The following is a 13,383-nucleotide window of genomic DNA, read 5'->3' on the forward strand; positions in this document are numbered from 1 at the left end:
CAAACTGTACAGGGAATGTGACCTGCTGTTTTAACTGATCTGTTTCCGTTTTCAGAAAAGACAGCTTTCTTTTTCTTGTCATATTGAAATACACACTGAATCCTTGGTGGCAGCACTAAGAATGGTGATTCTGATAATGATCATCATATGGTCTAAGTAGAACTCTCCAACTTTACACAGGAGGATGAAATATGCCTGGGGGTAGGAAGTGGTTTGGTTTTGCTTTTTGTTTTTGCAATCGGAGATTTGGATTAAGCTGCAAAACGTATATTGAATCTTATATTCCATCTGTGTGGTTTGAAGAAAACAGGGGCTGTATCCAGTTGAACAGTTACACTAGTGTAATGACCCTCGCATGCTCTCCAAAAGTGCTCCAGGGAGGTTGAAGGAACCCCCAGAATAGATTTAGGGGACACGCGACAAGCATGTGTGGAGAAGAAGTTACATTGGAGATCTAAAAGCTGCTGTGCTAATGTATGAACACTGTCCATCGGTTTTGTTCTTCTCATCACAAAGTATTTATCAACACTGTAATGGATAGGAAGCAAGCATGCATTCAGAATCTCACGCAAAAGAAGAAGCAGCAAAGAATGTATAGAATGAAAATTGACCTGATTTGTCAGAGATGCTGGCTGGGACTGGTGTAGCAGAGCAGTTCGCATTAGCCTTTGCGCTGTCCTTGGAAGCACCAGCTTTTGGTCTATTTTTCGTTGCTTCTAGTGCTTTGACCTTCTTGGCATGTTTACTTCCTTTGTAGTGGGCCTCGGCCTGGCTCTACAAAGGAGAACAAATCAGGCTCACACTTTGCACTTCATATCACTTGATGGATGACAATGTAGAGAGAGAGAGATAAAAAGTTATACAACTTTCAATAATAGGCACCACATTTCTTTGCCTGACAAGTTTTTGTAACACTTTATATTATTGATCTCACTTTTTTTTAAAAAATGTATTCAGGAGATAAATATTAACAGAGATTTTTTTAAAAAATGCAGATTTTTTTTTTTATGGCATACAAAAAGAGGACCATCCTCTTGACTAATCTCTTAGCAGAATTCTATCTGAAGTCTTAAGCTGTTGCGTGGAGGTAAATATAACCAATTTAGAAAATGCATATTACTCTGATTGCTAAGGCTGCAGTCCTAAACAGATAGAAGTACCAAAGTCTACAGAAATCACTGCACATAAGTGCATATAATGCATATACTTGTTGTGCATGGTGGTCTTTATCTTCTGTGTACCCTAGTATAGCTTGCAGGCCTATCAATGTGAATGCACTTGGCCAGCCACATATTATGTCCTTCTATGTGCATGGAACTCACCTTTCCTTCCTAAGGTTCTGCACTCCCGGGCTTGCAGAAAAACAACAACAGGAAGTTTTATGGAACCTCCATTGAGCCACCTTATACGGTTGGTAGATTTCATTCATTTTGGGAGCTGGCAAGCTGTGTAGGCCTGTACCAACATAAGGCTACGAATAGTTACATCACTACATGCCAGCAGGTGTGTTGGGGTTTATTAAGACAGACCATGTGATTCATCAATTTCTCATGGGCATGAGTGCTGATGAACACACACTGAGCTCCACCGTTTGTTTTAACGGTAGAAACAGATTTGTTTCTTCACAAGCCTTCATTCCGGGGAGCATCACTTCATTATTTAATCAGGCAATTAATGGGGGAAATCTTGCTATTAATGGGGGAAATATTGCTATAGTCTTAAAGGCATAAAATGATTGGATTATTAGTCATACTCAGAGTAGATCCATTAAGTGGGTTTGCTCTGGGTACAACTTAGTTGGATATCACTCCAATCCCTTATTTCTCAAAATATAGCAATGGTTTAGATTTTGGAGCATATAAAATTCAAATTTAAAAGCTGTGGTTCTTTCATAATACTAAGGAAAAAGGCATATTTTCTGGCAAAATTATACAGGTCAGGTTGCAATCCTATGGACACTTAGCTGGGAGTAAATCTCATTGAACTCAATATGATTTACTTCTAAGCAGGCATGTATGGGATTGCACCATACTATACCATAACTCAACCTCTCACAGGGTGTGGTTTTTTTGAAAGCCAGACCACTTTAGAGGGATGGCTGCTGTATATATTTATTGGGTGTGTTTTACAATCTTTGAACATTTGTATTCAGCTTCAATCCAATGCATACCTATATGGTGGTAAGCCAAACTGAACTTAATGTGCAATGTGGCTTACTTCCACATGTATAAAATACATGCATCGGATTCAAGCTGCTAACTTTATAAGGTTGCTTTTGTGCATCTTGTTTTCCAGAGGTGCACAGTGGTGTCTACTGGGTTTTCTTGCTGCATTTCTGAAGAAACAAAGCGAAACCTATAATGGCATTAAAGGGTAGGTGGGGAAACCAGGTGTTTTCAGTATTAAATGTCCTAGACATTGTTAATATGATAGGAAATTTACCCACTGACTACAGCATTATCATAACAAATTCGTTCCTGAAATATTTTTGATTGAGGTCAGAGAGGTAGAAACATTTCCCGATACATATTTAAACCTAATGTTTACTTAACTTAAATAACAGAACATGGACATGCCTGTGCCATTATTGAAGTGTACATATTAACTATTTAAGTTAATATTATAAGTGCAATAAAAACTAACACACGGGACACCCCCATCCATAGGCACATTGACTGGGAATAAACCCCACTCATTTTAACAGCAGCAACAACAAAATGCTCCCACCTGGCATGTTTAGAGGTGGGGCGAACAAGAAATCATGCTTTTCATAAAGGGCACAGAGATATGGCCACAACTTGGCATCTCACATATAGAAATACAATGCAAGGGACATTTCTTGTAGCATGCAGGTGGTACTGTTAAGAATACCGTGGCCGACATGGATTAGGAAGGTTGCACTTTTGCTCATTGTGTTAAAAGTGAAAACAAGCCATAAAACCAAGTGCACAAACTTTCCTCAACACCTCTGCTGGGTTCCAAACCCTCTGGGTGTTGTTAAAGCGTTGTTGCTATAGGAAGGACAACTGTATTAGTCTCAGTGAAACTAGGTGCCACTGAAAAGCCACCTAGGGACATTGTGTAATAACAAAGCCTCGTCACTTGGGTGCAAGTGATGGGTAGGAACAGATGGAACGGAAGGGAAAACACACAAGCACATCTGTGTTCAGCAACACAGCCCTCATGGATTTGCACTAGGAAAAACAGCCATTAAGACCCAGCAGATAGGTGCATGTGATGCAAAACACCAACTTTTCCACCTGGAAAAGGAATAAAACATACTGTATTTCTATATTGTATTTTCTGGTAGGGGACTGTGCAGAAACTTTTTTTTAAAAAAGAAAAGAGTTAGCATGGGGAGGGGGATATCCAGAAACTTAGGATAAATTGTTAAAATACTGGCTATAATATTTATAGCAGAAATGCTAAGGATGACTGCTTGCAAAAGTATACATCCTTTTCATTATTATTAGGCACCACACAAAGAGGGAATCTGATTAATTGGCAGCCCAATCTTAAACATGTTTACTTTGAAGTAAGTCCCGCTGAGTTCAACAGGATATATTTCCAAGTAAGTAAGCTTAGGATTGTACTGTTAATTGAATAATCACTACTTTTACATGTACAGTACTTAAAGAGACACTGCTCCATTTAAAGTTAAACCAATTAAAAACAACAATTCACCTTTTAAATTAGTCATTTTGTTTGAGATATATACTTTTATTAAATATTAACAAGTTGTTGTATGGTGGGTTGCTATTACAAAGGTTGATGGAGGTTTTGCACCGTCACCATCCTTTACAGTTTTATTTTTAAAAATATTTCTTTTTTCTTTCGGTAGGGAGGTATTTGAAGTAAACTGTACAATGTGTTTTCTATATTCCTCACATTGCATTTCTGAGCACCGCTACCTATTTTGGAGCTGCTTTTAGTTTTCTAGAAGCTACAGAAAAACAAACCATGTGCTCTATGTACAGAATATTTATACTGCTTCTTTAAGATGAAGCCCAGAATGGCTCCGACTAGGATGTGAGAGGAACAGGAGATAATGCTTTAACTTTTGGATGCAAAGCCTGAGGGAGAGGTTTGGTCCTAAGTCAGAGGCAGGGAACCATTTTGGTGGCTAATAGATTGGACAAGTGGGTGGGGCTGCCCACCTGTCAATCACTTGGTGTCTGGTGATTAGGAGCTTTGATTGGAACGTCAAAGCATCCCACACAGCTAAAGCCTGCTTTCTGCAGGTATCAGGTGTGTGATCTGTGCAGGTGACCTAGCAGGCTTCAGCTGTATTGCCTTTCACCATGTATGATGCTAGACAATCTATCATCATATATGATGTCAAAGGGTGGGGTGAGGAGGGGTGGTTTGGAGAAAACAGCCTTAGAGACCAAATTTGAACTTCTGGTGGGCCAACTCTGGTCAGTGTGTCAGTGTTTCCCCACCCCTGCACTAAGTTATTAAAAGTCCTAGGCAGTTCTGGTCCAGAAGACAATCAGTAACCCATACATTATTCAGTTACGTTGTGTTCTGTAGATTTAAATAAACAATTGTTGAGCTTAAGACATGCAGTGTGTCCTGCCACTCGCTATATATGAAAACTATGTCAACAGATGGGGCCTGCTCTGAAGCTACAGTGGTACCCCGGGATGCGAACGGGATCCTTTCCAGAGCCCTGTTCGCATCCTGAACAGAACGTAAGCCCCGACAGTGAATCTGCGTATTCGTGGGTCGCGTTTCGCCGCTTCTGCGACGTGACGTCATTTTGACTGTCTGCGCATGCGCGAGCGGCAAAACCCAGAAGTAATGCACTCCGTTACTTCCAGGTTGCCACGGAGCGCAACCGTGAAATACTTATCCTGAAGCATATTTATCCCAAGGTATGACTGTATTTCATTTCCAGAAGCTAAATCTACCTGGGAGGATGGAAGGAAATATAACCCTCTTCCTTGTTTTCTCTTTTGAAAAAGGTGATTTTATTTAAAATGTTGGGAAGATACCCTGATGAAACCATTAAATATTGATATTATCAATTCTTTTGTAGGGAAATGATCCAAATGCCTGGTGGTCTAGTGGCTAGGATTCGGAGCTGTCCCCCCATTTCTTTTCACTCTCCTGTTTTCTCCAGCTTCTTTGTCAAAGGGTCGGGGATCTCTCATATTCAAACAAATGCAGTTTTTCTTGGTTCACTCATTACTTGTGAGGAAGCGGATAGGGGAAGGGTTGGGAGACCTGGAGCCACCATCCCAGCTGCTGTTCTTATTGCCTAAGTATTTTTAATTTATTTACACATACTTATTTATTCTTCCAGGTCTCCAAGAAGCTTGGGTTGACTAGCGCACGGTTTACGCGACCTAGTTTCTAAGGGCTGAAGCAGCATGTGAAGACAAGGGTCATGGAAATTGAGAAGCAGGTGTTTTCTGGGGTCAATAGACCTTTAAATTACCATGACTGTTTGTTAAGCTTTCAAATGGCTACGTAACTTTCAAATAGATAGTGTCCCTTTAATTTTTTGGACTGTAACTATGTTTACTGCATAGCTTGTGCTGCTGAAAAGGCCCAAGGCAAAAAACAAAAGACTACGACATGATAGACAGAGGCGTACTGAAGAGAAAGGCTGATATTGGCAATGGGGATGCCTGCAATATCAGTGATAACCTACTCCTGGCTTTGATTCACTTCATTCCTCATCTACTGTACATGAAACCTGTTGAAAACAAACAAAGCCCAGACATATATTAAACTAGTTATAAACTCAGTTATGAAATATATCAAATACTTAACCAATGAACACCCAAGTGAGATACTTCAATGGAGAGAAAAACAAGAGCAACACATGAACAAAATCTTTTAAATCTGAAATCACCACTACGAGTGAAGATGGCATTAATTCCACGATGGGTTAACAGAAGATCTTTTTATATGTTGTGTTTTCTGCAACAAATATCTCAGTCATATTTTTAAAAGGCTATACACAGGTTTTCAAATGTACTGGGGCATGCAGAACTAACTTTAGCTACTGTCACATAGACTGATTTTCATTGGAAAATATATTGCAACACAACCTACAAAGCACTGCTTTTTACCTATGATGGTTTCAGTTCTCCAAAGGTAACCATTATCTCAAAGTAGCCTCAGCAACTACAGGATTATATAATCATAAAATTGTAGCGTTGGAAGGAACCTTGAGCACGATCTAGTCCAACCCCCTGTAATGCAGGAGTCCACTCCAAAGTTTGTACTAGGGCTCAAGAGCACTATGGGAAGTAGAACTGGGCAGCAGATTGTTGTGTGTACTATTTTAAATTCACCAGCCTTTGTAAGCATCTATCTTCTTCTTCTGCCCTATATCCATAGATCTCAGGGCGGTTCACAACATAAAATCACAATATAAAAAACACAAAGTTTTGGGTCTGCTACTTTCTAAATTTACAGTACACAACCTTTCGATGGGACTTTCAACAGGTGGCACCTGCAAACAGGGCCAGACCAAGACATTTTGTTTCCTGAGGTGAAAACGTTACACCTTCCCTTTCCATGTACTAAAGCCAACTGGCCTTGCAGCTGATTTGTACTTAAACACCGATGATGGGACAATGTCCTCCACCACACCTGAGGAAAGTAAGCTATCTTTGATGGCACAGTTAGGCTGTGGGGCACACAACTTGTCACCAATCCCTGCAAACTCCCCCTCCCCTCCCAGCCACATCTGCCCCACTCTGCCTAATGTTTGGGCTGAACCTACCTACAAAATGAAATCCATAAGGTAGTGCCACACTGTGGGGTGATGACACAAAGGCACTCTAATGTTTCAGCATCTTAGGAGAACATTTGTCCTCATTCAACAGAGGTTCAACAGAGGGCCCATATTCATTTCAGCGTTTGACTGTATTGATGGTTGTTTCTGAGCGTTGTACAAGCAGCCATCTACCTTGAAACCCTACATTCCATTTCTAGAACATACATTTGAATGTGATGCTTTGTCTAAGCAGGACACTCAAGAAAAAGGAAGATAGTCCAGTGTTTCCCAAATGTCCCCTCCCAGGGACCACTTAAAAATTGTCGAGAGTCTTGGAGGACTACATCATCAGTCTCTTGAGCAAGTGTAATGCACTGTGCTAAATGCTGCATGATTTTAATTATATTTTAATTGCTTTCTAATTTCATAGATATTTTATTTTGTTGCATTACAAACTGAATTCTATAGAATACAATAAAACACAATATAAGAAATTAAAGGCGCACTAAAATGTAATTAAAATTTAATATACATATTTAAAGAGATGGCTGCACCATCTTCTCCCTTCAGCCATTGATCCACAGGCACTTGAATGACGCTCACAGACCACAATCTGGGAACCCCTGAAATAGTCCATATGAATGTAATTATATTTTTGGGGGATAATTTTTAAAGCCATTTTTTGATTTGCAAATTTAACAGGAGGGAAGCAAAACAAAAGTACAGTATACTAACAAATGAACAGCAAATAAAATTTCAGTGTTTTGCTCTCAGTTATTTCCTACTTAGCAATTTGAATTAGGGATTATGTGAAAGGAGCATAAGGAAACTCATAGAATCATAGAATAGAATCATAGAATCATAGAGTTGGAAGAGACCACAAGGGCCATCGAGTCCAACCACCTGCCAAGCAGGAAACACCATCAGAGCACTCACTACTGAGAACCTTCTGAGAACATATTTTCAGATGCTTTTAATGGCTCGAGGCAGGCACAAGACATTACTTCGAATTCTCTTTATGTACATATTTCTTTCTTAGCTCTGGATTGTTAAAATTACATGATTTGTAATAGAAGTTTGGGAATTCTTTTAATGTTTTAACATGGATGCATGAAGTGCTGTGAACTTTAATTGTAGCTTTCTGTTACCTGATCTTGACAAAATTATATACCCTTTCCCCTTACTGGCTTGCATCAATGAAGGAGCCAGATGGTAAGAGAATAAGCGTAAGGCAACTCATTACTTCGTGTGGTGATGTAATTCAGCAGTATTCTCATTGCACTCAAGGATTATCCTGCATAACAGCAGAACTAGAGCCATGTATTATATTTCAGACAATATTCTTGTTTGCGTTTCTGTCACCAGCCAGCAGAGCTGCCCTGCCAGATACAATGACAACAGGCACAACAACACTGCAATTATGAAAAGAGGAGCCGATGTAATGAAAAATAATTTGACCCACTCCACCCCTCCACCCCCCACATTTCATGACCCACCTTGTATATTTTTGATTTGAATGCGTTTGTATTGTAGGACACAATTTTAGTTTGCTGGTTTTTGTGTGTACTGAAGAAACCAAAACATAATCTCCCTATGCAGACATAAGGACCAACTGTTGTTTGTTTTCACAAACCATGGCTAAGCATTATGTTTGAATACCTAAATCATAGTTAAGGATGGCTGCAAAACAAGATTGTTTATTTATTTTCCATCTTTTCCTTCCTCCCAAAGTGGCCCAGGGCAACAAACACCAAAGCTAAACAATACGATAAAAAATAAAAACAGAATATTTAAAAACATTTAAGAATATCTAGAAACATTTAAAAACAGTCTAATAACCTCACATCTAGCAGTTTCAAGGTTGCCAGAAACAGTATATTTCAGCCATCAGATATGTCTTTAAATTCCTCCTCCCATCTTAATAAAGAGTGAGACAAATGCACCTTACTTGAGAGGGCATTAACTGGGCAGCACCACATGACAGCAGTACCAACAGAGCCTCTCCTGCTGATTCTAAGGTCTCAGATTGTTGTTACTGGATGAGGTGGTCTTTTAGATACTTAAGCAAACTGTTTAGAGTTTTCTGCACCAGCACCAACTGCCTGAACTGGGTTTAGTAGCTCACTGGCAGTCAGTGCAGAACTTTCAGGACCTGTGGCACATGGTACCATTGTGATGTAATGCACACACCAAATAAGGTTTTGGCGTTCTGAGCATGCTCAGCTTTGTGGCAAACTCTAACCAATCACAAGGAAACTTATACATAAGGAAACAGTTACATCCTCAACACTGCGGTAAAATCAGACCAATCACAGAGAGGCAGCATTGTCTGTACCTCTGGATGCGAGCAGGATCTGTTCGGGAGCCCCATTCGCACCCTGAAGCGAACACAACCCGCGTTTGCGGGTCACGATTCGCTGCTTCCGCGCATGTGCGTGACGTCATTTTCAGCATCTGCGCATGCATTCCGTTACTTCCGGGTCGCCACGGAGCGCAACCCGAAAACGCTCAACCTGAACCAACTTTAACCTGAGGTATGACTGTACTTATGTGCCTTATAAGAAAATGGGCAGAGGGGAACTAAGCATTCTGATTGGATGGAGGATTTGAAATGTATTGGAATGTATATAAAGTATATGAAAAGGCGTGTGCTCCAATGTTCTGGGCCCGGTCTTTGTGAAGCAATCCCACTGGATCAAACTTCTGCTCAGAAATAAACTTTGGACTCCCTTTTTCATGTGATTCTGTGTTCACTCGTGAGATAGGGCAGGCTTTCCTGCAACAATTGGGCTGCGCACTCAACCTAGCAGCTGCATTAGCGGCAGCTTTTGTGTTATCTTCAAGTACAGGCCTCCATAGAGTGAATTGCAGTAATCTAGCAAGAACAACTGGGACCAGGCTATCCCATTCCAGAGAAGGCTGTAGCTGGCCTGTGTGGGGCCTCAGCATTTCCAGCCACAAAAAGCACTTGGTATGCCAGTGGCAAAATGGAATCCAGGAGTGTTCCCAAGACTACAATCCTGCTCCTTCAGGGGACTGCAACCTCTGACAGAACAGGTTGTCCACACAGGAACTTGCATCCACAGTGCTTGCATTTTACCAGAATTCAGCTTCAGTTTATTGGCCCCCATCCAGCCCCTCACTGCTTTCAGACGCCTGCCCAACATGGGACCCTTTGCCTGAAAGTTTTTTAGTTACTGCTCCTCTGTAACATGTGGTCTGTAATGTCTTACTACTTGAATGTATTCAGGAACTCTGTAATCTATTTTTGGGGTCTGCTGCATATTAGGATTTTTTTCTTTTCTGCATGTACAAAGGCCACACATCAGATACCTCTCTATCTAGTGTGTTTGTGGATTGGGTATGAATCTTTAACGTGGACATGCCATGGACCACTTGAATGAAACACATGTGTCCAAGTACCACAGTTTGGGAACCCCTAGCATAGACCTGTTATGAACCGGCCTGAGATCTATAAATGAAGAGTGGTATAATGGTACCTCGGTTGTTGAACGTAATCCATTCTGGAAGACTGTTCGACTTCCGAAACATTTGATAACCCGAGGTGCAATGCGGGGGTCAGCAAAATCCATTGAGAAAATGGAGAAACGCACCTCGGAAGCCTTTCGACTTCTGAGGTGCGTTTGAAAACAGAAGCATTCAGTTCCGGGTTTTCGGCGTTCGGCTTCTGAGACACTCAAAAACCAAGGTTCCACTGTATACAAATTTAATGAATAAATAAATAATAGACAAAAGCCAGCTGGTTGGACCAACAGGCTTAGCTTAGTATAGGACTGCTTCCTAGTTTCTTACTGTATTGGTCACTACAGTGAAATATTAGCTTTATGTGGCTCAACAGAAACATCGTAGAACCAAACTAGGAAACTACCTGAGGCGCCACAATCCCCGAGGTGCCTGCCTCAGCTACAAAAGCGCCTTGCAGAGAGCAAGGAAGCTGCCATCTTCATTTCTGGAGGAGGCAGGTACAGAAGCAGGTTAGCAGCTCCTTGGCAGTTTTGATATTCCCTCCGTTCCAAGGGACAGGATTGAGAGCACACATCCCCCCCCCCATCTCTACCAGCTGCCTGAGGGCAAAGTCATAGTTGTGAAGGAAAGGAAACAGAGAAGTGACAGACATTTTTTAAAAATGAAAATAAAAAAACAGTCATCCCGGTTAACTCTTGCGTGTTTAAGGTGCTGTTATTATATTGATCTACACTGGCTCCCAGTATGTTTCCAAGCACAATTCAGTGTGTTGGTGTTGACCTTTAAAGCCCTAAACAGCCTCAGTCCTGTCCACCTGAAGGAGCAACTGTACCCCCGTTGTCCAGCCTGGATACTGAGGTCCAGCTCCAAGGGCCTTTCTGGCGGTTCCCTCACTATGAGAAGTGAAGTTACAGGGAACCAGGCAGAGGGCCTTCTTGGTAGTGGCATCCACCCTGTGGAATGCCTTCCCATCAGATGTCAAACAGATAAACAACTATTTGACTTTTAGAAGACATCTGAAGGTAGCCCTGTTCAGGGAAGTTTTTAATGCCTGATGTTTTATTGTGTTTTTAATATTTTGTTGGGAGCCGCCCAGAATGGCTGGGGCAACCCAGTCAGATGGGAGGCATATAAATAATAAAATTATTATTATTGTTATTGCTGTTGGCAACCCAGTCAGATGGGAGGCATATAAATAATAACATTATTGTTATTGTTGTTGTTACAGTAACACATGGGAATGGGTAGCATTTTAGTTTAACCAGGGCAGTAAACACCACCAGCACTACCTTGAGTCATAACAGTCTAAATAAGCTGTATGTCTCACTCGACTAACGTTAGAGATGGCCTGCTTCATAATGATACATTGCACTAAGTTGGACTTTTATTCCCACTCATTTAAAATATAGAATCATAATTATAAAAAATTATATGTATGGAGCCTGGTGCTTGCCTTCCTTAGTTGTAACAAGGTTGGGTAATGGCATGCAAATTAGCCAGTAGCCACCCACTGCTCTTCAAATATAAGCTCCATAAAATATATGCCTGTTATTCCTTTGATTAATCTGGCCTTTTAGATGCACTCAAAACTTCTGGATGAGGTGGGGGTGGGGAATGAGGCATGAAAGTGTTATGATTTGGGGGAAGAAGTCTATTCTCATATGTGTAAATATTTTAGATTTGGTCTTAATGAACAGCAGCTATTTCTTTTGAAGATGTTCTGTATGGAGAAATGAAAATCTCTTAGCTTCACAACTTTACTTAAAACTAGAGGCTGAGGAAATAATGTTAAAGAGACAACCCACAGATTACAAAATCCAGTGATGCAGCCATTGCTGCAAGTGATTACTTAGGATGGATAGCTATGAAACAGAAAGTACAAATATGTAATACAGGCATATAGATTGACTACCAATTTGCAAAAAAGAGAGAGCGAAAGCTGGAGAACATTAATCCACACCAATTGATCTCCATTAACAGATCTCCAGCTGGAATGGGGCTCATTTGAGGCTTATCGGAAATAGCATATAAAGTTCCTATTAGCAAATGTTTAACTGGTCTAATAAATAAGGTAGAGTTCCTTTTCCAGTTTTTCTAAAAATCATTACAATACTTCCAAAGTATTGGTAACGTCTTTTAAATTGTAGCATTATAGCAACCACTCAGGAATATTACACTGATAAGCGAATTACCATATTTTCGCGTGTATAAGACTAGGTTTCCCCCCTTAAAAATAATGTCAAAAATTATGGGGCGTCTTATACACGGATAGTGACTCCCCCCATTTTCTTAAATCTGAGTCCCACAAAATAGGGGGCATCTTATGCATGGAGGCGTCTTATAGACGGAAAAATATGGTAACTTATTTTAAATCACTATGGCTAGGAGAAATCCAGTCAGATGAGCAGTGGAACTCTTTCATTCAGTCCTTGGACAGAACAACACCAAAGGATAATATTGATTTCATGTTTGTGACAAAGGATTGTGCTGTTTGTCATTCTTTATGCTGTGTTTGTGATATACTGGTTCTTTGAGTTAATTATATAAATAATTATATAAATAAAGACTAATTGCTCAGAGAAACTTCTCATCATTAGAAGCTGCTAAAAATGTATACATTCACATTAATGCTAAACATATGGAGCATGTACAGTTAATTGGAATATATAGTTACAGGGATGAAAAAAACTGAGTCAAATTCACTACTCTGAGGCCAAATCCTCGAAAACAAACTTGTTAACAGATTAGTCCTTATCAACTAAAAGCATGACCAGCGTATGAAATTCCTCACAGTTCCAGAAATGGAAATGAAAAAATAACAATCAAATGCATGAAAAAGTAAAATGAATAAAAAAGTAACAATTCCAAAGATAATAGCAGGGCTTTTTGAAATCTTGTTAACCTTTAGTTTATGATACCTGTAGTCTACACAAAGCTTAGAGATCACTTACTGAAACCCCCAACACTGTGAGCACTAAATATCAAACAGTGTTAAAAATAAATTTTAAAAATCACAAGCTTCCTCAAGTGTTTTATTACAGTTGTATGTGTGAATCAATCATTCTTTCGCATTATAATAGCACTTCTATTTACTTCTAAAGACCACAAATTACTGAAAGCTATGGAATGGGAGAGTATTTCACTCTTGCCAAAGCTAACTT

At 40.1% G+C, this 13,383-nt stretch overlaps 1 protein-coding gene and 1 long non-coding RNA gene across 8 annotated transcripts in view; one reads left to right on the forward strand and one right to left on the reverse strand.

Moving 5' to 3' along the window:
* The window catches only part of LOC310665533, a 229,526-nt gene that overhangs the window by 147,856 nt on the left and 68,287 nt on the right, over positions 1-13,383 (forward strand). The gene's annotated exons all lie outside the window — the stretch shown is intronic.
* Positions 1-13,383, reverse strand: part of ZNF385B (zinc finger protein 385B) — a 190,675-nt gene that overhangs the window by 23,495 nt on the left and 153,797 nt on the right. For all 7 annotated transcript variants that reach the window (XM_083410137.1, XM_083410140.1, XM_083410136.1 and 4 more), the window contains one exon: positions 612-774. In XM_083410137.1, the coding sequence (XP_083266263.1) occupies positions 612-774 (163 nt within the window). The remainder of the gene's footprint in view (positions 1-611; positions 775-13,383) is intronic.

The sequence above is a fragment of the Podarcis tiliguerta genome, assembly GCF_965153285.1.
Source record: "Podarcis tiliguerta genome assembly, chromosome: 1".
In the NCBI taxonomy this organism is placed as follows: domain Eukaryota; kingdom Metazoa; phylum Chordata; class Lepidosauria; order Squamata; family Lacertidae; genus Podarcis; species Podarcis tiliguerta.